The sequence below is a fragment of the Crocodylus siamensis genome, chromosome 3 (genome assembly GCF_052110815.1).
Source record: "Crocodylus siamensis isolate JL-2025a chromosome 3, ASM5211081v1, whole genome shotgun sequence".
In the NCBI taxonomy this organism is placed as follows: domain Eukaryota; kingdom Metazoa; phylum Chordata; order Crocodylia; family Crocodylidae; genus Crocodylus; species Crocodylus siamensis.
Genome location: NC_143397.1, coordinates 14,995,266 through 15,022,272, shown reverse-complemented (window position 1 = coordinate 15,022,272; position 27,007 = coordinate 14,995,266). Strand labels below are relative to the sequence as shown.

Here is a 27,007-nt window from a genome sequence, read left to right as displayed (position 1 = left end):
CATGCTGGGCCAGTACAGTTAACAGTGGCTGTCAAATATTTTGTTGATTGTAAATCTCTAAGGGAGTCTCGCTTTCTCACATTGTCACTGTGAAGCCCACTTCGCATCATGCCCCCGGCACCTGTTGTCACTGGTGGCAGCTGCAGTGACTGGCTTGAGTTGATGGAATGAAATATTAACCGTCTCCCCATCACCTCTGCCTCTTCTGCAGTCAGCTGATTACTCCTAAATGATTTCAATTCCCACCAGGCTCTACATATAATTGGACAGGAGGCTGACAGATGAAGAGATTAACAAAAGGAAAATTCTTCTATTTCTTTTCAATCCGTGTTGAACACTGAGCTATTGTGGCATGACATCAGGAGCAGGCAAGATATGGCCCGTGGGCCAGATCCGGCCTGCCTCGTGATTCGGTCCAGCCTGTGGCTGCCCCTGTGGTGCTCTGCATGGGGCCAAGCCCCAGCTGCTTAGCCAGGCAGCCTGCGCCGAGCTCCCACCAGCACCTGCAACCTAGCCCCAGGCAGCACATGCAGCTTCCGCTGGAGTTGTCCCTGGTGTGACTGCAGCCGGTTGGGTGCTGCTCTGCTCCCTCCACCTCCAACAGTGGCTTCTGCTGCTGATCTTGCCCTGCCACGCTGTGCCGCTCCAGGCAGCTCCAGCCCCAGTGCATGGGGCTCCAGCTCCCAGCCACCTTCCACTGAAAGGCAGCCAGTAGCTGAAGCTGGAGCCCTGCATGCTGGGGCAGGAGCTGCTTGACTGAAGCTGCCCACCCACTAGCCCTGGTGGCATGGCAGGGGCAAGATCAGGAGCAGGAGCTGCCGCTGGAGACAGGGGGAGCAGAACAGCACTCGGCTGGGCCAGGCCGTGGGCACTGGTGGGAGCACAGCATGGGCTGCCCTGGCACAAGCGGGTGGGACTCGGCCCCATGCAGAGCACCACAGGGGCAGCCATGGGCCACCCCACCTGGGTGAGCTCTGATGCACATGTCACACACCCCTCCCTCCCCTCACCCCCAGCCAGCTCCTGGGACCTAGTGCCCAGGCAGCCCTGTCCCCACCCCCTGCACCCCTTCCCACACCTGTCCCCAAAGGAGCTTTCACCATCCAGGGAACCGGCCCTGTGATTCCAGCCTTGTCTGCCCCTCCTGCTCCTGAACACTACTCCCCACCCGCCTGCCTACAGACCCATAGGGAGTTTTGGTGAGTAGTTTCAAGGGGAGGGCAGGGACTCAGTCCATGACAGTTCATCAAAACTCCCCATGGGGTATGGCTCTTGGGCCCAAATAATTGCTCCTCCAATATTAGACACTAGAGAACAGCCTTAGAGGGACAATTAGAAAAACAATGGTAACAACTAAAGAAAAGACGTATAGAATTGAGCTGGTTGTTTCATCTCAGGGATGCACCTGACATCAACACTGGTAGACTCCCAGTGTGCCCAGTGAGCTGCCTACTCTATTACTGTGTTGCAATTATATAACAAGCTAAAGGAGTGAGGGTGAAAAAAGAAGGGAGTGAGCTAGTAAGTATACCTGGGCATTTCTGCTAAGATGAGAAATGGGCAAAGAAGTGATCAGGAGGTGCAGGGGTGGGACGGGGGACCTCCAGTTCTCTTGGGTAATTGGCCATTTGTGCTTATTTATGATCTGTGTTCAGCATGAAATGGCAACAGCTGATCTGTAAGGAGCATGGAGAGCCCCCAGCCTATTGCCATCATTTCAACTCCAGGCCGTCTCACCTGCATCCTGTCCTCCAGGCAGCAAGCTGGGAGGTGTTAATTGGCTGTTTATAGCTTTACCGACAAGTTGGAGGCAGTGCCAGCTGTTGTACCACTTGTGCCAAAATATGCCTGAAATGAGAGCGAAGGATCTTGGGTTTTCAAAGGTTTTATGCTTTCAGGAATAGCTTTGTAAAATGAGTTTTTAGCACAGCTGTAAAGCTTAGACTATCCCTCTATGAATCTTAAGCTATTTTCATTAGATGCAGCCCATGCTGTTACAATCCTCTTTCATGAAGCAAATGCTTTCTCATTCAGTTCCATTTCCAGCCGAGATATTATTAACCGTATGATGAAAACATCACAGCTCTAGGAAGGACCAAAAGAAATCTCCCAAGAAAATGTGTTTGTGTAAGCCTAATTCTGAAACTGGGGCAGTTTGGGTAACATTCATATGACATCTAAGGCCCCCCACTATGGCCTGGTTACTAAGGGTAAGTCAAAAGGCAGGTTTTACATTTCACTCTGAAGTCAGTAGCATAACTGAGGTGGGAAGACCAGGGCAGCAGCCCTGGGCATCATCTTTTGGGGGGGAAGTGGAAAAATAACCACCACTGCAGCAGTAGCTGACTGTGCCATCACAATCAGGACCACAGAAACAGGCGCTGCTCTACGCATTGCTGTTGCCCCAGGTGCAGAGCTGCCCAGCATCACCTCTGCCGGATGCACTTGCTCATGTTCTTCTCCTGCGGGAGTCAGTTCCACCATGGAGGGCCAATTGTCAAGAGAGCTCCATCTCCTGTGTCCATTTTTGGGTGCTTATTCTGAACAAAATGAACAGCCAAGACTTAGAAATTCACCATACATGTTTCTCTGTATAGGAAAAGAAAAAGGAAGCTAGTGACACCTGTATCTGAGCTTTCTGGGTCCTGAATCAACTTTTCCTTTGTATGTTATGCACCACCAGACTCACTGACAATGCTCCACAAATCATTGCAGTCATGAGTGTAATGAAGGTCAGCAGAGCAGAGCAGTCAGGGCTGGACTCGAAAGGAGGTAGGAGCCTAAGAATGGGATTCTGTCCATAGTATGGGGAAGTTAGGTATTAAGTCAGGAGAGGGATTTACTTCTTGTATTTAAAAAATGGAGGTGGGACCCCCATTGCCCCAGTGGTTTGTGGAGAGTGACACAACTGAAACTACTGCTACTGAAACTGCATCCAGTGACAAGGATACTGTCCTGGGATGGAAATGACCTGATTTCCATATTCTTTTTCTGATCAAGCACTGCAATTTGAAACCCCCTCCGTCCTATAATTCAAGACTCCCACATCCTTGATAAGTGGGCTGTGTGGCAGAAGGTCACCTCTGTTTCTCTCCAAAAACTCTGCTCTGTGACAATTTGGTTAGGATGGGTCCAGCAGAGGATACACACCTTACCCTATCTCGTTAGGTAACCTGAGCTGGATACATTCCTGAGGGAGGGGGGAAACCTGCTCCCTCTGCCTACGTGACTGGCACCACATACCTGGGTGAGGGGCTTGGGCTCCCTGGTGGGCTAGAGACTGCCAGTCTGCCCAGCAACTAGTGATGCATTTCAAATTGGTTGGCTGACAGCCAACAGGGGCTGGCCTCCATTGGACCAGGTAAATGAGGTCATAAGACCTATATAAGTTAAGGACTGCCCAGGAGGAGGGGGCAGCAGCCATGAGGAAGACTGAGAGAGAAGAGCTGGACCAGCTGAAACTTGATCTCTCTCTCAAAACTCATGATTAAGGAATGACCTGCCTCCAGAGGGAATCTCCACCTGCTTCTAGATGATACTTGTGCATAAGCTACCCAAGATCTAACTAGATATATAGCTTGCAGTAACTTGGATACGTGATCAAGGCTACCCCAGCCACCCTGTTTGCTCTCTAGGATTTCTCTGATACTACACAACTCCGTACCCTATTACAACCCTACTCCTTGTAACCAATAAAGTTCTCCTTTGTACCTAGCATAGGAGACTTATTGGGCATGGGTCTAGATTATACCTTGGTTTGGCTGACTAAGGGAGACCACTACTTGTGCTGCTGACTGAAGGAAGCATCCCAAGTTCTTGAAGTCAGTCAAGTACCCTTGAGGACTACTAGGCCTGTGTTTCACAGGGGGCACAGAGCCAGAATCAAGCCCATTCCTGGGTGGTGGCAGTTCTACCCCCAGGCTAGTGGGTGTGCTCCAGGAAGGGGGTTGGCCAGACATGGGGCACCCCCAGAGAGGCACTCAGAGCCTGGAAGGTGGTCAGGCACAGTGAGGTGGGTGGCTCAGTGCAGGAGCACCCCCCTACTGGCCTGCCATAGGCTGAACACTAGGCTAGTGGGTTTAAGAAGATCACTGTCCCCACCTACAGAAGCAGGTTGGCTGTGCTTTTTGAGGGGTTTGGTATACTCTGCATCTGCTGGATCAGACCCCACAGGTGAAAGAGGTACAGGAACTTCTCTTTTGTGAACCTGCAGGGTTCTGACATGAGCCCTGGCTTGGGACTTTCTCTTGTGAAGAAGTTTTGGAAGAACTGGGATTATTTATCCTGGAGAAGAGAAGTCTTAGAGGGGAATTCAATAACAGTCTTCAAATACAAAAAGATGTTATGAAGAGGCTGGTGATCAATTCTTCACCAAAACCACAGGGGACAAGTCAAGAGGAATGGGCTGCATCAGGAACAAGGGGTACAGACAAAAATAACAACATACATAGGGAGCAAAAAGAAGGTACTGGGTAATGTGGGGCCCCTGCAAGACACGCTAGGAAATCTGGTCATCATACCAGATGACAAGGCTAACCTATTTAACGACTTCTTTGCCTCCATTTTCCTGAGCAGGGACTGAATCAGCCCCCCTCAGGCCCCAGGGGAGGCACACCCAGGCCAAGGGTCAGTGAGGATCTAGTCAGGGAACTTCTGGAGGGACTGGACATATTTAAATCAGCTGGTCTGGACAATCTCCACCCCCGAGCGCTGAGGGAATTAGCTGAAGTTATTGCTGGACCCCTGGCACAGCTTTTCGAGTACTCGTGGTGCTCTGGCATGGTGCCAGAGGACTGGAAGAGGGCCAGTGTGGTTCCCATCTTCAAAAAGGGGAAGAAGGAGGACCCAGGAAACTATAGGCCAGTTAAGTCTTACCTTGATCCTGGGTAAGCTTTTTGAGAGAATTATCCTAGCACATGTGCATGAGGGGCCAGCAGGGGAGATTATGCTTAGGGACAACCAACATGGGTTCATTAGCTGCAGGTCCTGTCAGCCCAACCCAGTGGCCTTCTACGACCAGGTCACCAAATCCTTGGATGCAGGAGTAGCAGTGGACATAGTCTTCCTGGACATTGGGAAGGCCTTCGGCATGGTCTCTCACCCCGTTCTCATTAAAAAACTAGGAGACTGTGGCTTCAACACCTACACAGTCAGATGGGTCACTAGTTGGCTGGAGGGCCGCACCCAGAGGGTGGTGGTGGAAGGGTCCTATTCGACCTGGAAGGATGTGGGCAGTGGGGTCTCCCAGGGCTCGGTCCTCGGGCCTGCACTGTTCAACATCTTCATCAGTGACTTGGATGAGGGGGTAACCCTGGGGGTCTTTAAGACAAGGCTAGACAATCACCTTGCCAGGGTTGTTTGACCCATGGCAAGGGGGTCAGACTTGACGATCTGCTCAGGTCCCTTCCGACCCTACTAACTATGAAACAATCAAAGCACTATCAAAGGATACTTATATAAGCTACTATGATGCAACTGTGAGGTGGTATATGTGATTCTGCAGAGATAAGCGTAGCAAAAATTGTCCAGCTTCAGTTCTGCTTCACAGGGGGTCAGAGATCGAGTGATTTAGTTTACATGTACTACTACAGCATTGTTCACATGTAACAGCTGCTGTGCGCTCCAAATGAGCAGTTTCCCATTCACTTTTTAAGTGACTACAAAAGTATGTTTGTTCATACCCATGGGGGGATTTACAACAAGTATTGGGAAGACTTTTATAACTGTGGGAACAGTTAAGTACTGGAAGAGACTACCTAGAGAAGTCATGGAGTTGCTAGCCTTTGGAAGTTTTTAAGTGCAGGTTAGAGGAACGTCTGGGAAGGTATAGACAGGTATGATCCTGCCTTAAACAGGGGATTGCATTTGATGACATCCTGAGGTCCCTTCCACCTTCAGGTTTTCTGATTTCTATGAGCTTGTCACTTAAATGGAAGAAGGGCTGAACATCTTTCTGTTTATCTTCCTCCCACATACCTCGGATTTTAGCAGCTCTGCCTCCAAACTGCAAAAGGTTTTGGTGCTTTGAAGTTGCTCAAATGAGCTTTGTCTTAAAATAAAAAGATACAAATCATCATCAGTGGTCTAATCCATCAACTTTAATCCTTACAGCAGTGGTTCTAAAACTTTTTAGACTCTAGGCACCCTCTGATAGAGTCAAGGCACCCCTTGGAAAATGTCAGCTTTTAGGGTGTTGACAGACATGCAGCTCCCCACTGTAACTCCTATGACTTCACAGGATGAGTTACAGCATCCTCCCTGACCTAAGGGATGTTCAATGTTGGGTGTGGGGGGCTTGGGGGATCAAGCTCCAGTTTGGAGTGGCTGCATGTCTGCCCCAACCCCTCCCAGCTCCGGTGCTGTCTTCAGAATAGGAGGGAGTTTTGGTGTGGGATTTGCCCAGCCTGTGCTGGAGAATGGGGAGGTAGCTTGGAGTCCCCTCCACCTCGAGGGAGCTCCAGTCCACACCTCTACCCTCCAGCATAGGTGGGCAAACCCTGAATGAAACTCCCTCTCCCATTCTGAAGACAGCACTGATGCAGTCCAGCCCCAATCCCAGCACATGTTTACAGATGTTAAAGGTGCTCCAAAGTGGAGCACTTTCATTATCTGAACCCTCATCTAATGAGGGTTCAGGCTGTTGCAGGATCAAGCACTTCTAAAGCGCTCTGCTGTCAGGGCACAGCTATAGAGCACTTTCAAGGGGCTGATTGCACAACAAATGTAACTTCTGTCTGAGCCCTTTGTTTTCACCCTGATTTTTTGGACTACAGAGACTCCAGGCTTTGGGCTGTGGATTCCCCAAGGCAACAGGACACTGAAGAGTTAAGTGCTGCAAGGCTGGAGCTAATTTTCTATTGTGGATTTAGACCAAACAATATTTGCTGTAACACAAATATCATTTAAGAGGGAAGCAGAAGTAATTTATAATTTATGAAGACTATCCCATCCAATCAGAGACCTGAACCAATACAATTTATTTATTTATTAGATTTATATCCTGCCCTATCCAAAAGGCTCAGAGCAGTAACAAACAATAAACAAACAGCCCAAAGAGAGAATTTCCTCAACCACCACCCCAAAACCCAAGAGCTCCAACTCCCCCACCCCCTCAACTACTATTTTCCCATCTAAAAGCCCTCCAGACAATCCCAACCAGGCTTCCTAACTGCCATTGACATCCAGGAATAAGAAACCACTTTCTATTTCCCACCCTTCCTGCCCACTCACCCCCACGCCCCTTCTCACCCCAGGGGAGATCCCTCTACCCTCCCTCAATGTCCCATCCCAGCCTGCACCCTCTCATACAGAAGGGCTGTATCAGTCAACACCTCCCCCCCCTCCACACACACACACATCAAAGCACACCTACACACAATATTAAATTCAAAAGAACCTTAACAAAAAAATAAAGGAGGAAAGACCCCCTGGTTAAGTGCAAACATCGAGGGGGGTTAGATCATGTTAAAAAATGGCAGCTCAAATTAAGGTAGGCCTAGCAGGGAGGGTGTTTAGGGGATGAGGGGCCAAGCAGGCTGGAAGAGGTAAATCAGGGGTTTGCACAATCTGCAGGAGTGATCGGGGGTAGGCTGGGTCTGCAAGGGGTTACTGGAGTCCAGGAGGGTTTGGCAGGATTAGGAGGGCTCATAGGGTCTGTGGGGGAACTTGAGAAGGGGGTGGGACCAAGGGCTATTTTTAGCACCTCTGACCTTCCCAGAGAACCTATCCCCCCAATCCTCCTGTCCTTCCCACCACCATTACTTACTTCCTCAGCTCCCAGCAATGGCAAATGCTGATAAAACCAGCACCAGCAGCAGCCTGCAGGATAGAGAGCTTGGCAGGGGTGGGGGGGGCTGGCTGGTCTGCGGAGTGGGGAGTGAGGGGCAGGGACTAAAAATAGCCCAGTGCCAGGGGGGTGGGTAGGAAAAGTGCAGGCCTGGGGCTTGGGCACGCTGCTGGCCTTTCCCAGCCCAGGGGCTGCACAGGTCACTACTGAAGTTCCATGCACTCATCTACCCTAGATCAATTAAGTTTGAGGGTATATTGATCAAGGTCAATCTTAGACCAGGTTCCACCATTTGTAGACTGGCCTGCGTGCACAGAAATTCTGTACAGTTATGGGTTTAGACTGATTTTCCGTCACAGGGCATGTCTACACGTATACTTATGCGCGCCTAAACTTAATGCATCTTAGCTTAAGCTGCATCAAGGCAATTTAAGCGCAGGTCTACATGTGGATGCGCTAATGAGCAGTAAGACGCATTAAATTTAGGTGCGAATAGCTAAGTCGCATTAATGCATGTGCAGACATGCTAATGCACATTAATGTGGTGTCTATCCATTGACACACACCACATTAATGGGCATTAGCACATCTACATGTGTGCTAATGCAACTTGACAATTCGTGCTTAAATTTGATACCTGCTTCATACAGGTATCAAATTTAGGTTCACATAGCCTTAAACTGCCATTTTTAAGGTGCAATAATCATAGAATCATAGAATCAATGAGTGGGAAGGGACCTAGACAGATCATCGAGTCTGACCCCTGCCATGGGCAGGAAGGAGCACTGGGGGTGGCAGGAGTCATAAGACCCCAGCCAGGTGCCTGTCCAGTCTCCTCTTGAAGATCTCCAGGGAAGGTGAGAGCACCACCTCTCTGGGAAGCCTATTCCAGGCTCTGGCCACCCTTACACTGAAGTAGTTCTTCCTAATATCCAACCTAAACCTATCCTCCCTCAGCTTGTGGCCATTGTTCCTGGTGACTCCAAGGGGGGCCCTGGTGAACAGACTTTCCCCAAGTCCCTGCTGGTGGCCCCCGATAAGGTTGTAGGCAGCCACAAGATCCCCCCTCAGTCTCCTCTTGCGGAGACTGAAGAGATTCAGGTCCCTCAGCCTCTCCTCATAGGGCTGGCCACGGAGGCCCTCAACCATATGAGTGGCCCCCTCTGGACCCTCTCCAGGTTCTCCACGTCCTTCTTGAAGTGCGGCGCCCAGACCTGGACACAGGACTCCAGCTGCGGCCTGACTAGCACTGCATACAGGGGGAGCAAGACCTCTCTGGACCTGTTAGTGATGTCCCTGGTGATGCAGGACAGGGTGCGGTTGGCTCTGCCCATTGCTTTGTCGCATTGGCGACTCATGTTTATCCTGGAGTCAGTCCTGACTCCAAAATCCCTGTCTGCCTGTGTGCTACTGAGAGGGGCAGCCCCTAACCTATAACCATAATGCGGGTCCCTCTCCCCAAGTGCACCACCCTGCACTTGTCCTTGTTGAACCACATCCTGTTCAGATCCGCCCACTTCTCCAACCTATCCAGGTCTGCCTGGGTGCGGTCCCTGCCTGCCGGTATATTCATTTTACCCCACAGCTTGGTGTCATCAGCAAACTTGAACAGGGTGCTCTCCACACCCTCGTCCAGGTCACTAATGAAGAAGTTGAACAGCACCGGCATGCCCTTAATGTGCCTTAAAAATGGTGATTTTAGGCTAAGCCCACTTAACAGAGGCGTGTATAGATGTCCTCACTGGGGTCTAAGTGTAAGGTCTGCCCCTGGGTGAACTAAGTTAGATCAGGTGGCCATTTTTAACCTGATCTAACCACCCCCTAACCCCTGCAAATGTCTATACTTGGCTCATGTCCTCACCCTGGTCATTAATGGGTGGCACCAAAGGCTTTGTAAGGTCTGCAGGCTGTATGGGACCTTCTTCTTCCAGGTCGGTTGTCAAGACGGTGTCTTGTGACTCAGGGGTCAGTAACACAGCATGAGTGTTTAATAAAGTTAGGGCTCATTTCACAAATAATCCACAACCTGCGGGGGGGCGGGTTTCTACTCAAAAGTGGAGGAAGAACAAATCTATAGAAATCACATATGTGCAATTACTCAAATAAACTATTTGTACAAATAATACACCTAGTTGTGAACCTGCACATCATTCTGCTTCAATAACGCCTTTGTAGAACACAAAATAACCCAAAGGCAAATATCTGTGCATCAGGGATTCTTACTTCTTCTAACAGATTGTGTACCACATTGAATCAAGAAAGCTACAGAAATATTAAGGCAGAGCTAGGGATGAAAAGCTCCTTACAAAGCCTCCAGTAGTATTCATGACATTTACAGAATAAATTTAAAACCACGCTCTGTAATGTGTTTCGAACCATACCACAATAAATGGTAATAATAATAACTAAACGTTGTCAAATCAGGGAAGACTCAGACCTTAAATTTTATTATTGTTACATACAGGGAAAAAACCCTGGCTTGTGACTGGCTGAAAACAATCGTGTGACAAATTAGAGTTTTCTATTGTTTATCTGCTTACAGGTCATTAATACTGACATTTGGAAAGCTGTTAACTAATCAGATCACAAATTGAAATGCAAATCCTGAGTAGCTGCAAAGAACTCCATTAAAATAGTTATTTATGTCTTGTGATGTAAATATTCAGCTTTTATTTCTGACCCTCAACTCCATCTCCCCACTGGAAGGGGAGTTTCAAAGGACAAATGTCATTTTCATGGCCAAAGCAAAGAGATTCTCCCATTTTTCTTCACATATGAAGTAGGTTTTTGTTTCAGCGAACACGAAGATTTATTGTCCCTTGAGAAAAAATACTGACAGGTTTTCATCAATATTAACTTCTCAGGCCAGTAAACCTTGTTGCTTAGCCCAACAGTAGTAAATAATTGCTGACAGCTTCTATCTTTTAAGGTTAGTTCTCACACAGCTTGCATTATCCTACAGTCTCAGTTATACTCCTCCGCTCCCCAAATGTTCTCATCTTACTTGGGGCCTTCTGCTCCAAGCTTTGCACGTTTCCTCCTAGGCCCTGCACACTCGACTCCTGACTTCACTAGCACCGGAGGACCCTTTGCACCCCACAGGGCTGGAGGGGATGCGTGCCAGGCATCTCTCAATCTCCTGGACTGCTGGTGGGCACGCAAAAGCTGTGGGTAGGAACAAGGGCAGTGAATCATTAGTTTGCTTATTCATTCAGACCAAATGGGCCAAATTCATCTGACATACATTGGTGCAGCCACACTGCAGAAGCATCCACTTATTCCAAGTGAATGTTGCACCCCATGAGTAAAAGTGCTGAGCTTTTGTTGAGGTATATAGCTAATTTAATTTGTAACACACCTTAACTGAGCTCTTCCTGGCTCTCCTTCCCTTTCCCTTTTAGGGCATTGCATCTAGTGTAAAAGTAGGAAATCCAAACACTCAAATCTCAGAAGCAGTGCATCACCCTGCTCTTTGTCAGGAAGGATTTTACACGCCTCAGTGACTCGCTCTCCTTGCCTTCCAGATGCCTTTTTTACCTTGACTGAACAGAGGCTTCCACCTGCATCTCAACGCATTCAGCCGGCAGCCTCAACACCTAGTCTACTAAGCAACTGGAGTAACAGTATTTAAAGCAGCTTATGTTCAGTAAGTTCTCAACAATACGAACAAGCGAGCTGAGCAGGTTTTGAACACGTAGCAAAGGTTCTTCTAAAGCTAAACCTGTATCGCAATCCTAATACCACCATAATAAAAAGCTTGGTTAGTAGTATTAAATGCTGCTGTTAGTTTTTCACCTAACTCTCAAAAGATTTTCTTTCGCATCTCATAATAATTAACAGACAATTTTTTTTTTAAGGTAGAAATAATGTGCACGTGATAGCAGTGAAATAGGAAACTTGGAGTTAGCAAATACAGTCGTGTACCTTTTACAAATAAAAGTAATGTCACCATGCTAAAGAACAAAATGACACAATGACAATAAATGCACATTTCTTTTGCAGACACTTCACTATTTACATGTTTTCAATTTTTTTTAAAAAAAATTGATCAGGTTGATTAAATATAACATCTCTTTGATATACAAACGCTAGTTAGCAGATTAATTATTAAGGTGCTAGGAAGTGTGGATGAAAATAGAACTTACAGTAGATCAGCCATGTTTATATTTATTTACAAAGTTATTTTCTTGATAAAATTACCTGCCAAGGAAGCTGAAAGCAAAGAACTTTAGAGAAATCTGAGTGTTTCTTCGAATGTGATTATGGCCAATTGGGAATTTTGCTAGTATAAGAATCAGATGCTACCAGACCAAAAGTTAGGAGATGAGTTTCTCAAGCACGTTCCAGCTGTACAGTCTGCACAAAGGACCATTTTCAATAGCCAACCCATTGGTTTAAGCCAGTACTCAAATGTATCTGAAATTGTTCTAATGTGGCCCAAGACGAGCCATTTCTGTTAGGTGAATGGGTATCAAAAGTTTGCACTGATCCAGTGCTTTGGCTGCTGAAAGCACTGCTCAAGCTTTAACTCATTCAGTCTCACAGTATTTGAGCAAGTATTATTATATCTGTTCTGCAGATGGAGAACCTATAGTGGAGAAGTTACATAGCCAGCAGATGCTATAATTAAGATTATAACTCTGGATTCCCCAACTCCTACTACTCTTCTCCAGCCAAAACAACATTGCTGATATTTGCTGGTCCTGGGGGCAGTTGCTTAAGACAGGTTTCACTGTACTATCTTTTTTTTTAATCCAACAACCACAGATAAGGCATCAGTCTTGTAGGATTTCTGATCCACATGTGAATCACAGAAGGAAAGGCTTGTATATCTGAGGAACCAGATTCAAGAAATGTGCTTGTTAGTTAAAATTCTGGTTTCCAGCAGAGAAAAAAAGATTGCCCATATGTTGTTAACCAGTATTTTTCTCCCTAGAAACATTCATGCAGACACGTTTTCAAGACTGATGGCCAAAGTCTGCCAATGGATTACAAGGATGTAACAGGTTTTTTTTCTTTAAACAATTTAGGGCAAAATTTGGTCAGAGGAATAATCAGTTAAAAGGTACCCCTTGACCTTACTCCTCTATATGCAGACATTATTCAGATGATTTCATTAAAGAAATCCCCTGGTTCAGCCTATTTTCAATTTGCCAAAGAAGAAGCGTATCCAGCAATAATAAAGTCTCCTTTCACCCTTATTATTTTAGGATACTATATAAAAAAAGAAAGTTGAGTTGACCTCTGTTTGTAAACTTATAATGATGTACAGTCATCTCTGTTTTGTACATTTAAGTTCCAAACTGGTCCCAGAGATTACAAGGCAAGATTGTTAAGGCAGCATAAGAAACTCAGTATTTCATTCACACCTCTTGATTCCTTTTAATGTATTTCGAAGGCATCAAAAGGCGGTTGTGTTTTGTGCTCGCCTTTTCATAAAAAAGGCATTCAGTAAACTGTAAGAAACTGATGTTCAGTGACCAATCAAACTGTAATTACTGTTCAGCACTGGGTAGCGGATATGTTCTCAAAGCCTTACAAAATAGTTTAGCAGTGAATTTGAGACCGATTCTTTACCACCTTTCCTTTTGAAACACCTCTGTTTGCACAATCTCATTAGGATGTTCTGAAATACAAGCTCCATTGATGTCATTGAGCTTGTTGTCTGGGAGGTCCTCAGGCTTGGTGCAAAGTTTAAGTGCCCTAGAGATAAAGACATCCAAGTCAAACTGAGGGTCTGTTTCACTCTTTACCTCCTTGGGTTCTTTGTGGAGACGGTGAGGAGAAGGTGGCAGACTGCATTCTTGCATCTCTGGAAGAGGACTGGGGCACTCGAGCCCTGCTTGAGTGCTCTTCACCCACTGAGCTATCTCTAGAAAGAGGTTGGATGGTTCTTCTTCCAGTGCTAGCTCTGTCGCGGGTGTTATAGTTGCTTTTTTCCAGTGGGATAAATCTAAGATCAGCTTGGGCTCTGAGTAGTGATGGGGCTTATTGTCCCTCCACAGCAGTTTGTCCAGGTAGGAAGGTGACCCTACTTTGTAATCACATGATCTTCCATAATCTGCATCAAACACCCGGTCCATCGACGAATGTGATAGTTCTAAGAACCTCTCTGAGCTGCTTTGAGAATATTTGCGTGGATCAACTTGTGCTTCTTCGGCAAGCGAGTCCGATCCTGCTCTTGGGTCTCGTTGTACCTCATCCATGTCATGGTATTTATCATGTCGCCATTCCAAATCAGAAGAGAGACTTACTTGGTACCTATAAAAAGACACTCTTGTTAGTAACCAGCACCACCATTCCCACCCTACTGCATCTGTTAGTAGACAGACAACTGATGGCCCCAATCCTCAGTAGGAGCAGAGGCTAAGGCAGATATTAGTGCTATTACTGCTGCTATTTTCACCTTTATGTTGCTACATTTCCTTTTATCTAAAGATCTCAAAGTGCTTTACAAGTAATAATTAATCAGAGCTCAATAAATTCCCATGAAATACAAAGGTAGAGTGTTTAAATAATTTCCCAGAAACTAGAGGCAAAGCAAGAAAGAGAAACCAAATAGAGACCAATTTTTCAGTCGCTTCATGTAGCTGTTGATCTAACTGCCTTCACTTGAAACATCAGATTCTTCAACAAACATTTTCAAAAGCAACTAGTGGTCAGGTGCCTAGTTTGAAACACCTTTTAAAATACTCATTTTTCAGAGGTTGGGTGCTTTGCACTTTCAGATTCCTTTAAGATGTTCCACTTTTGGGCAACCAAAAAATCACCAGTCACTTGGGAAAACATTGGCCTTGTGCTATAATACATACAGCTTTGATATCACTTAGGTGAAAGACCTAAGTCATGGCTCCTGTTCAGCGTGTCATATCAGGAAGCATAAAAGCCAAGGGATAAAGGAGTGACAAAGTGACCTTGAGATATTGATTTGCTGCTTCAGTGACCATAAGAAGAAAGGACCTATGACAGGCAGGTTTACCCTGAAAGCATGATTAGTGGGGCTTTCAAAATTACACTTTACTTAATTTAGCCAGCTTCACCCCAGATACTTGTTCATGCAGACAAGGGGAGAGAGAGAGAGAGCAATAACTTTGAACAAGGGATTTCTTAAATTATTAGTTTTGGGTGCAGGTGCAGTGTAGTGAATCGACAAGTCTAGAGATTTAGCTCCTGTACAGCTGTGACAGGCAACAGTACTGCAGGCTTTCCAAAGCTGCCTTCTGCCAATGGACCTCACCTCTGATATGGTAGGAGCACTGAAGGGAAGTGGAATTAGGGGCCTATGGCTCACTTGAACTCTACCCTTGCCTTCTGGATAGGCCCATGGGTGTTTCCAAGGCCCCTAACATACATTACACTTAAGATGGCGATTAACCAGTTAATCGCCATGTGCCTTTGCAGCTGGGAGCCTTGATCCACTGACGGGCTCCCAGCTAGGGGAATACACCTGCAAGGCACAAGTGGTAGGGGTTCCACATTTTATACCCAAAAAACTGGAGTATGTTGCTCTGCAGATCAGCCTTTCACCCTTTGCCCTCAGCACAGAAGGCTTCAACAGACCCACAGCCTGTAGCCCCATATGAGGTTTATGCCCCTTGAAAGATGACATTAGACCTGGCCCCAAAGTGTGCTAGAATAAGTAGCACTGGGGTCAATGATAGAAAGTAGAAAAGAAGTCACTTAAAGAGAGACAAATCAGCTGAAGTCAATGACATTGATACTATCAATAAGAGCAGAAAAGAGTGCAATTAATAACATAGGTTAAGTCAAAACTGGACCTCATTGGAAATCATTGGTAGTTGAGTTAGAATGATCAGGTTAAATGAATAATAATCTCATTTGTTTTGCAGAATGTATTACTGCATCATAAAAAGAGGACACAGCAATACAGTTCAAGTCAACAGTTTTGCCCTAGAAGAGTGCATGATTGCGTCTAGCCTTGTAAGCCACAAATACTGCACCTGTCCCAGTTTGACATCTGGCTCTGGTTGGCTTCCATCAGTAAGATATCATCAATCTCATCCTCAATCCGGAATGGATGCTGTGAAACTGGTTCATCCTCTGGGCAGGAATAGGGGCTCATGTAAGGATGCTGTAGACCCATCTCTGCTGTTAATCGATCCATGGGGTTAAATGTCAGTATCTTTTCCAGAAAGTCAATAGCTGTGGATTACAGGGAAACAGGTTCATTAATTACCCAAAAGCAAAGTGGGTGTTACTAGCAGAGAAATGGTCCCATGAGTTCACAACAACACATCTGCTTGATATTAATCATCATTAAAATATGAAAGGATTCAAAGCTTAAGTCCCACGTACATCAAATGCAGAGCCACACTTGTCCTTGATGCCCATACATCAATCTTACCCCCCCTAGGAGTTATGCTCATGCATTGGAGCATTTCTGTATCAGTTAACAAAAACTGCAGAAGTGACAGAGACGGTGCTATACCCCTGAGAGCAAGTGTTATAAATAGTTAAGGCTCTGATCCACAACCAGAAGGCACAACACTGGGGTGTTGGTTCACTGCTCAAACAAGACAATGGGACGCTTTGCATTTGATTTATGGGTGATTGGAGTAGTTTGTCACCCTGTTCTGTAATTCAGTGCCTTGAAGTAGGGATAACAGCAGGACTTGCTGAATTTGGATACATTACAGGGTTCAGTTCCATGCTTTCAAACCTATTTTACAGGCACAGCTTCTTACAGATACCACAGGGACATCCAGAAACTGATTTTAAACTTTCATGTGCACTTGGGGTGGAATTACATTAAAAACGCAGTCTTTAAAGTACCTGGGCTGATTAGTACCATGAAGTTATACCACAGTTAACATCTCGAAACCTCTGTATTCCTAAAGTTGTTCTGGAAACCAAAAGCATGAGCTCCTTAAACCCACATAAATACCTATGATTAAAGAGCAGCTATGGTGCAATTAAAATATCTATAAAATTAAAATGGAAATGTCTAGGATTCTTTGTGATTTTTCCAACTCAACACTTCCTTTCACATGGGAAAGGTGAAAACATTGATCCCTATGGGGGATATCTGGTTTATTCTGAGCATTCTCATGTCTACAGAACAGTCCTGTAAATGCCAGGCAATCAAAATAGGGACATACCTTATTTTTCTGGTCAGATCTTCTTTATACTAAAATCCAGGAAGCATTCATTTACTGGACCTTTAATAATACAGTACTCCAATTCGTATGGAAATTGATCCAGCTACTTCTTTGTGCTCTAACAAGAAGGTTTTACACTTCAGAGGAAGTCAGTGGAAGGGAACGCTGATACCTGTGGCATCAGTGCTTAAATATTAACCAAGACACATTTGTCTCTCATTGGATTACTTCATTGTTTGGGTTAATTAATTATGAAGGAATCAATAGTTTCAGAAGGTCACTGGCTTCCAACAAGGACCACTGCACAACAGTACATTCATCGTTCAGGTCGTTTAAATAGGAAACTGTCAATGAACTATGTAAGCATTGCAGGTGACCTTCCTTCCCATAATAATGATCTGCTCAGTATTTCATGACTGGAGGTGACTGACCTGGACTCCGGATAACGAAAGCTGATGGGTACCACTGCTGATGCAGACAGATAATGGAGTACTGCGCAGAGTTGTGCTGGTTTACACATTCAGTTTTGCCACTTTACCCATATTAAAGCAAATTCTTCTTTGCAGAGCTGGTGCACACAGCATCAGCCACACTGACAATACAGCAGTCAGAGCAAAGCAAACAGGCAAAGGATGCTCCACACAGCAGGCTTGGCCAAGCAGGGGTTTGGGGCCAACCCAGGGAAAAGCAGAAACGCAAAGAGCATGTCACTTAATACTCAGAAGCACAGAGGCCACTGTGGCAGTCTGTGCTATGCCGATGCTCCTGAAGCTGTCCTGCCATCTCTGACCAGCCAATGCAGAAGCTGAAGCCATGGTTCCTGAAGCCCATCACTTGCAGGCCTCAGGCTCCAAGACAGAAATATGTTTTAGCCTTCACTCTGGAAGGCAATAATTGTGCTGGAAGGGGCTAAAGCGCTCCCAGGAGTCATGCCAGGCCATGAGGCCCTGAAGGCATGCTCTGCCCCACCCCACTAAAAAGACAGAGCGTTGCAGGATTCTAGCCTGTACAGGGAGGTATCTCAGACAGATGTGGGGAGACATGATTTATTTCCTAATTCTGCATGAATACATTGTTCCAAGTAGGAGAGAAGCAAGGCAATTAATGCAGCGTGGAGACAATTGCTCAGTTAATTCCTGGATCTCTGCTCCAGACCAGGCAGGTATACCTGCTGCTGACCTGTCACTGGAGGGAATGTGAAGTGCTTTGTCAGCATGTTATACATATGCAAAGCATTAAAAATCATAAGGTACTTGATCATTCCAGGGGCATTATACAGCGGTCGTACAGCACTACACCAGGGTCAAACACATCCCGAGCTAGGGCCAAACACACCCTGTCACTCCCACCAGCTGAGAGGGAATAAAGGAAATGATCAGGAATGGGGCAATAATAGAAGATGTGCAGACTTGAGCTATGAGACACAAGCTCCATCCCTCCAGACCCTCTGGAAGCCCCGTTGCAGTTGGAGCTGGATCCCTTTTGCTCCTCAGATAAGCAAACCCTCCTCACAAGCTTGGTCCCGAAGTAGAACTTAAAGCCACGGTACCTTCGCTGTTCACTTCAGGGAGCAGCTTACGCAAAGGCTTCTTCACCTCCCAGGTGCTGTTGATGAAATTGGGCATCACCTTGAGCAGCTCCTCTTTGTCCTCCTCATGGATGACGGGGATCGTCTCCAGAATAAGCTGCATCTGTTCCAGCTCGTGGCCCCCTAAGCAAGCAGAGAACAGGCTGTTTGGTACTCACCAGGTGCTTAATACAGGGACCAGGTGATGCTCCTGCTTGGCCAAATCACTCAAGGGATTTGCACATCACTAGGTCTCCACTTTCTCTCAGCAGCCCCGCAGGGTCAGTAAATACCAGGGGAGCTGGGAGACTCACTAGCAGCACTTCCCTGTGCCAGCCGCTGCTTGTTATTCCAAATGCAATTACTTCCCCCCGCCACTGCTGGTAGGATCAAGGCTATGGATCTGCTACGTGGCCCTGGACAAGGCAGTTCACCTCCGCTTGTCCTCCCACCGTCCACCTGCCTCAGACCGCAAACTCCTCAAGGCAGGGACTGCCCCTGCCCATGCATTTGTACAACACAGCCCCTCTGCACCTCTGTAATACGAAGATGGAGGAGTTTTAACTCATCCCAAATAGCCTTGTGACAACATACGCACGTCCCTGCCCTGGGCTCATTCTTCCACTTTTTATTTTAGTTATTTCACAGGCAAATTGTCTTCTGATGAACAAAGAGAAGAGAAGGAGGAGAGAAGAGGATTTGTGCCCCCCTCTGCTCTTTTATAATGTACAAAGGAAGAAGCTGAAAAGGCTTTTCGGTTGTTCTAAAGGAGGGGTTTATGGCTCTTTTTTTTTTTTACCGTAGGAAAGCCAGGATATAACAGCCTGAAATCCTAGGTTCCCCGCTGTGGGGCCCGAAAGTGGGAAAGGAGCTTCCCCAGGCCATGGCGAGAGGAACTGGCATGATAGGTCTTTAAACAATTCATTTTCCTCCCAACAGCTTGCTCAGCCCTCTCACCAGTAGCTCTGGTCACCTAGATAACACGCCTCTTTACAACTCAGGGTTCACTTTTTCACCAATATCGTCTCATTGGGAGTTTCAGGCCAGTGACAAAGGGCTGAAGGGGCAAAGAGATGGAATAGCCCTGCTAGAGAAGCAGGCTGTTTGGATCAGAGCCGAAGGGAAGCAGGACCGCAGGAGACACTAACGCTGCTCCAGCCTGTGCTCTCCCTGCTGGGTTGTTAAATAGAGGAGCTGACCCTCCACATTCAACCGTGCCCAAATAGGGCATTTAATGTCCAAGCTGGATGCTAGCTCCTATTTCTCATTCTTGAAGGGGGGGGGCCAATGATTTGGGGCAGATCTATACAGTAGAATACCCATCACCTGCATGCAGGGGGAGGGGAGGGTCACAACCCACTTAGTCCATAGCGGGTTGTCAGCTAGGCTAGGGACAGAAGTTACACATAAACTGTTTTAAGTCATGAGAAACTGGTTTAAACCGGTAACAGAACAGAAGTTCAGTGCACATAAACCAGTTTCAAAATGGCTGAAACTGGTTTAAGATACACCTGGTTGAATGTAGTATCAGACTTAACTTATTTGGGTCCAACCAGTTTATGAAACTCTGTCTCAGATACCTTCCTGGTCCAAGTTATATCCCAGTCCCCCAGCATGCTTTCCAGCCCTGGGCTGTGCTGTGCTGTGCTGTCTGCTCCAGCAAAGAAGGGTTGGGGTGGCGGGGAGGAGGAGGAGGAGGAGGCAGGGACTGCCCTCCCCCGCCCCCAAGGTAAACTCCAGCTGGGGTCTGGAGCCAGGGATGGGGGTTAAAATTCCCTTCCCCTAGTACAGAGCTGCCCTGCCCTGGTAAAAACTTACTGCTGGCTGCAACTGTGGACTACAAATCCCAGAGACACCTAGAAGCAGAAGGAGAAGGTGATAAGCAACCCTACAGAGTCCTGCTGCTGTAATTCTGGACTGCAAAACCCTGGGGGGCAGCAGGAACTCACAGCTCATGCTGGCTGTGTGTCAGAGAGCCATGCTATAGCACCTCCTGGTTTCTGGCCTGAGCCACTGCAGGCATGTGGCTGCATTTCCTGAATCAAAAGTGAATGTCTGGAAGAGCTGCTGAAAATAAAAAGTGATTTACAGCTGTATTTTTGGAGCTAGGCAAGTGGGAACTTGATAAAAATACACTTTACCCCATTCATAAGTATTTATAGAGGTGTTAAAGCTCTCACAGATTTCAAATGTAGGGCCACCTGTTCACAGCACAAGCAGGGTAAAGTGTAAGGAGCTTCTTTCCTGGGACTCCCATAAACGCAGCCTCCATGCTTCCCCAAGTGCAGGACCTGGAGGCACTGCAGGGGCTGAGGGGACTGTTTCACCCCAAAGCCCTCTGTGACTTTGCTGTAAGCTATAGTAAAGGAACTCCAGCTGGGTTTACTTTATACCCGGATGTAATCCTGTTTGTCCCCACCCTGAACTCTGTGCAGAGGTGCCAAACCTTCCCATGCCACAGGTAAACTTTGGGGGGTAGCAAGGAGTACAGGGAAGACAATCCACAGCAGCAAAAGACAACTGGCATGTCCCATCTGTTTGGATCCTAGCTGGTTGCACAATAAGTCTTTGAGCTGACAGGCTCACAGAATCTTTGTGAATTCAATGTCTCCCTTGCATTGCCTTTAAACTCACATACAAACAGGCAAGGTTACCTCCCTTGCCTCCCCCGTGGGCTGGCACACTCCATGATGGGGTGAACTCAACTCTCAGCATCACCTGGGCTACCAGGTCCCAGAGCCAGCAAGACCTGGCAGCGAGCTGGATGCCCTGCCTGCCCTCCATGACACTCTTTTCCTGATACCACTCAGAGAGCAAGTTATAAAGGCATTTAGACTTCTCTGACTGGGCTCACAGCCAATGTTGTGGCCTTACATAACCTGTGTCAAGGCAGTGGCACCACGGTGCTTTAGTGGGGATGCTGAAATATGACATCCTATGATTACCATCACTTTTTCTAAAGCAGCACCACCCATGCACTGCATGTCAGGGCCCCTGCATATTAGACCCTGCTTCAGATTGGGCTCCAGAGTCCACATTTTGGACCTAAATAAAGTGGCCTTATTTTAAAAGGCACCGAGTTCATCTCAATAGGAGTTGAGGATGTTCAGCAACCTAGAAGCTCAGGCCACCTACTTAAAAGGCACACAACAATAATCACTCCTCCTAGCAATGAAGTCAGGTCACTGCTGCCCAGCACTGCGCAGCTAGCCTCTACAGAAGTTTATAGGCATCTCTAAACTCCTTTATCTGGGAAGTTAGATGAGTCTGGGAAGAATGATCTCTACCCAGCTGGAATCACAGGGGGCTACATTACTGCCTGTCTGTGGGAACTGGGTAGGCTGCAGGCTAGAACGGTCCCCACAGAAAGTGGGCTTTATAAAGGTCACCGGTACCTCCTATGAAGGATGACAGTTCTACATCTCCGGTCAGCCTATGAAGCAGAACAGAGGTCTGCATTACTACCAGGTGGAGCATTACTACATGCTCTTTCATTTGCAGGATAAACACTTCATGGGTTTCTCTGAGAAATCACACTGTTGCCCTTGTGATCTGAAATAATTAGCTTGGCCTGCACCAGCTGCCGTGGGAGCAGGATTATCTGGCTATGTCTACACTCTGTTCCACTATTCCCAAGAACAGGTGCTGTAAAGTACACCATACCCATCCACTCTGGTTTGCCTGCACCAAACCCAGAAACGTGGCAGAGCTCCTGCAGGGGCACCTCCTCTGGCCATTCTCCAAACTGCCTTATGCAGCCTTTAAGCAGCCACAGGGGATACTTCTTGAGCCGCCTTGCTGCTGCATTCCCAGGGTTGGTGCCCATAAGTGGAGTCACCCGACGGAAACCAGTGAGTACTCGGTGCCGGGCAGAAAGCGGCAGAGGGGCAGAATGCAGCAGAGTGCATTTACCGGGATTTCTGGTATCAAATTGAGAGCCTGTGCTGCAAATATGCAGAGCAGGGAACATTTTTTGTTCTTAGTATGCCTCTTGCAGCATCTCAAACTGCTTTGAGGCACCGCAACAGGCTCATGCGCTCTCATCTGGATGAGCCCTTGGAGTTTACAGTGTGATAGCACAACATCAGTGATTATTAATTGCATTAGGGCAAGCATCCTCACCTGCCCAGATCAGCATTATAAATCACCAGTGTCTATATGTACTACTCTATTGCCATGGAAGGCAATGGCAAAATTCCCATCAACTGCAACAGAGGAAAGTAGCTAGCTGTCTTCATCTGAAGTCAGGCAGAAGGCCAGGCAGGGTTGCACCTTAGAAGCTAACCAGTTTGATAGATTTTACACCTTCCTGTTGAGCTTAGTTAAAACAAAATGCACCATAGGACAATAAGTGCAGCATATTTCTGAGAACACCAGAGAGAGTTCAGAGAAGGCGATGAGGCCAAGAAGAGAATAGCAACATTTAGGTTTAGAATCCAAATGTTGCACAGCTTGCTCGTTTTTCTGTAGGTACAGGGATCAGGTTTTGATATGCTGACATTAATAAATTAGGTTCAGTTTTACAGTAAATTACTGCAGACATCCCAGGTGGTGTTATACATACTCATCCAAGGGGTTTTTTTTATAGAGTGTAAGCAAGTTTTTGCTGAAGAAGATTTTCTGTGTTAGCATTGGCTTTGAGTTATGCAAGTTTCTGTGTAGGGGCAGGTTGTGGGTGGAAAGAGAGTTGAGAGCTACAGGAGAGGTTTGTTCTTTCTGTAGGAAAGCTGACCTGCAAAACCTGGGAATTCTGCACACATGCAACAAAGCAGCGCTAGTGGTGCTGGAAAGTAGAGACAAGGTGCAAACAGCACAATGATATGTTTCCCTTCAGTATTTCCACTTGTATTACAGTATCACGTGGAGGTGCCAGCTGAGATCAGGACCCCCTTGTTGTAGGCCCTCACCAGCAGAGAATAAAAAGCAGCCCCTGCTCTGAAGAACTTACAATCTAAACAAATGGGAGAGACAATGTGGTACAGCGAAAGGCTAGCACACCCCAGCAGACCTGGAGCCTGATGTGCTAACAGCTTCCATGTCCTTTGACCTGTGGTATTTTTGTTATGTTGTTTGCTTCTCTCTGGGCATGTCTACACAAGATGCTACATTGCTGTAGCGACGAGCTGTGGTGACGTAGCTCATTGTTATGGCGATGTAGGATCAGTGGGCACTAACGATGATGCCGCTGCTACTGTGCAGTAGGGTCGGAAACAACCTGTGCACCACTGGGACTACGCAGGACTGGTGGGTACTGCGCAGTGGAGCACATGTGTAGATGCGCCCTCTGTAAAATAACTGGCAAAGGAAGCTAGAGGGAGGGAGACAAAGAATATAGACGGGGTGTTCAATTAGAAGCTAGAGAAGACGAGGAGAAGGGAACACAGGGCATATCTACATGAGATGCTTTAAGGAGCATTAGCCTAAATTTAAGGCGCATTAGGGCGTGTGCCTTAATGCACTTTAAAATGGCAAGCTTAGGCTATTTGTGCCTGAGTTTGATACCTGCAACACACCTGTTGATACCTGTTAACATGCTTTAACTATTCGCACCTAAATTTGATACCAGCATTGCAGGTTAAAGTGCATTAATGAACGTGTAGACACATTTAAGCACATTAATGCTCTGTGTATGGACTGACTTGGGACTAACCTTAGTCAAGTCAGTCCACATACAGTGTTAATGCGTTTTAACACCTACACATGAAAACTTCTGCCTAAACCCACTTAACACGCATTAAACTAATGCACATTAAATTTAAGCATGAGTAAATGCACATGTAGATGCGCTCACAGAGAAATAAGAAGAAATAAGCCCGAGCTAGAGACATTGGTGGGTCCGGCATGATTGATGGAGGAGGGAATGGCTGACAGGCACCAGGCAAAAATGGCTTGTCCTCTATGTTAACAAACAATTAGGGATCCATGGGATGAGTCACATGGAAGTTCATATTAGATGATCATAATCATTCTTTCCAGCCTTAAAAACTTTGAAGCAACAAACCCAAAGGATGTACTTGAAGGCCTCTGCCACAAACAGGTACAAAAAGGCCTGCCAATCCCTACAGAACCCTAGTCCTCAAAGACTGAAAGACATGCAGTGCAGAAAACAAATGTAAGCAGATACTCAATTGTATCCACTACCTATTAATACAAAAGGGGCATTCTTGTAGGATGAATCCATGGAGCAGAACACTCAGAAAAATTAAAATGTAATAAAATAACACTAGCTGGTAATAGACAAGAAAGAATGGAGCAGAGAAATGGCAATAGAGTGGGGCTACATTTTTCCCTTCTGGCTTTAAACTACTGCAGTATTAATTCCTTTTATTTTTCACTCCCGGTGCCTTTAGCCTCAGCTTGCAAGTTTCACACACATGCGGGGCAGGTCCAAGAGCCCAGATCCTCAGATGCAGGGTCATTACAGGGACTTGCACTCAATTCCACCACATCTGAATTTCTCCCTAGAGTTTTTGCCCACAAGCATATTGTCTTGTTCAGTTCTGTAATGCATTTGCAGGGTCCCTCCTTTTGTACACAGGCGGGAGCTCATCTCATGATCAAAAGTATGTTTGTGTCAGCAAAGCAATAAAACGCACTCTACATTCCCCCTGGAGCTCCCCACAGGCTTGCCGGGTGGAGCACCACTGCCTCTTTGTGACCCGAAACGTGCCAATGTTTCTTTAAATATCAGATGTACTGTGTTGTTTGCTCATCTGCCTTTACTGAGAACATGTCAACTTGTTTGCTCCTCAGAGCCCAAGCTGCCCCCACCAAGAATCAAGCTGTTACTTTAAATAGTGAACATGAGACAGCCAATGGCTCAGGGTTACCAGTTTCAATTCAAACAAGGTCTGTAGTTGCCTCCATCTGACAATGGTTAGGTAGCCAAGGTGAAAGAGGAGCTGTTGGCACTGCAGCTTAACAGGCCCACAGAACACCCAGGTCAGAAGTGTCACATTTATTAGCAGTCCTCAAGGAGCGGGAATGTGCTGAGGAAAGCACGTTGGCAACATGATGAGGGGGCTGGAGAGGGTTCTTGCAGTGCTTCTTCTTATGCTTTTCCTGCTCTGTAAGGAACTGGGATTTGAATCTCCAGGGGAACCTTTCATGATAAGCCTGGCACCTTTCATGAACAACATATTGACTACAGGCCTGAACACGCACACTAACATCCACAGAGAGATCCCCATTGACTTCAGTGGCCATGCACTTGTTTTAACTGAAGATCATGAATTCAATAAATGAGTGTAAGGGGAAAGAAATGAACAAGTAAGAGTCCTCTGCAAAGATGTAATAAGGAGGACAAAGTCTGGGATGGAAGCTGAAAGGAGGACAATGTCCAAGCAGTATGCACAGAGATGGAAATCTACAAACCAGCTATAGAAATGTTATGACCAGGGCTACGGACAGATATTCAAAAAGCCTGAGCCTGAATTGATTCAATCTTTGTGGGTTACTCTAACCTGCCTAGGCTGATCCAGTTTGCAACTGTACAGACATTCCCTCTGAACAGAAGAAATGCAGGCACATGCCTGCAGTAGCTCAGGCTAGAAGCCAGGGGGTACTAGAGCACCCCTCCTTTCCTTTCCACAATGCTGAACTAAAGGGGGAATGGGCAGACCCCAGCAGGATCCTCTGATTACAGAGGGGTGTAAACCCCCACCCTGCCTGCACTGTCCCAGGCTTTTCCCCGCATGCTGCTCGAGGGGCGGAAGTATTGCCAGACCCCAGCCCTGGGCCAGCACTCAGACAAAGGGGGTGCATGCAGTGTATGCATCTGTTAATGATATGGATCTTTTCAATCTCCCTCTTCCTGTTTCTTCATACTGTCTGTAGCAAACCTGACAAGTGAGGGAAACAGCAGGGAACTGATAACAATGTTTATCAGCCCATCAACAAAAGAAAAGCCTCTCTCATTAGTTCAAGCTCTTCTTAAACAGCTTTTTCCAAGGAAGGAAGGAACAGAGGGACATTACCAGCTGACCTGTTGATTAACTCCAAAAAGCGGACACTGTTCTGTCTGCCTGTCACAGTGGAATTGGAGACACACACAGACACCTCTCAGCATTAGCTAGCATACCACATGCCAAGGGTCCATGGGGCTGGGGTCCATGCTGTGGGAGATGGGAAGGAGTGAGGGAGGGGGGATCCCTACTTGAGCAGCAAGCAGCAAGGGAGGGTGGGGGGGCAGGGGGAAGCCAGGCTGCTGCAGCTGTTTGCAAAGCCAGCTAGCATCAGAGCACAGCCTTCCCCCCACTGCTGTGCCATCCTGCAGAGGTCACTTTGTATTCACTGGGGTCAGGGTCTCACATGCCCTAACAGAAATTTCTTCTAGAGTTCTGGCTGGCCTCTGGAATTGACTGGTCTATTCCTCGATTTCTTGGGCTTGGGAAAAGCCAAATGTCACGTTCTGAAACAACTAGCCACTACCACCACAATGCAATTTGGCCCTCAGGGATCCAGTGCCTGCAGTCTCCCCCAGAGCGCTGGCTAGGGAGCAGGGGGTAGGGATAGCCCTGCTCTCTGGAGCAGAAA

General features: G+C 46.8%; 1 protein-coding gene across 4 annotated transcripts in view; it reads right to left on the bottom strand.

Moving 5' to 3' along the window:
- Positions 1-10,211: 10,211 nt before the first annotated feature.
- The window catches only part of MAPK4 (mitogen-activated protein kinase 4), a 142,081-nt gene continuing 125,285 nt past the window's right edge, over positions 10,212-27,007 (bottom strand). For all 4 annotated transcript variants that reach the window (XM_090037787.1, XM_090037788.1, XM_090037789.1 and 1 more), the window contains exons 4-6: positions 18,455-18,616; positions 15,748-15,949; positions 10,212-14,047 (exon numbers count right to left, since the gene is read on the bottom strand). In XM_090037787.1, coding sequence (XP_089893913.1) covers positions 13,360-14,047; positions 15,748-15,949; positions 18,455-18,616 — 1,052 coding nt within the window. In that variant the 3' untranslated portion in view covers positions 10,212-13,359. The remainder of the gene's footprint in view (positions 14,048-15,747; positions 15,950-18,454; positions 18,617-27,007) is intronic.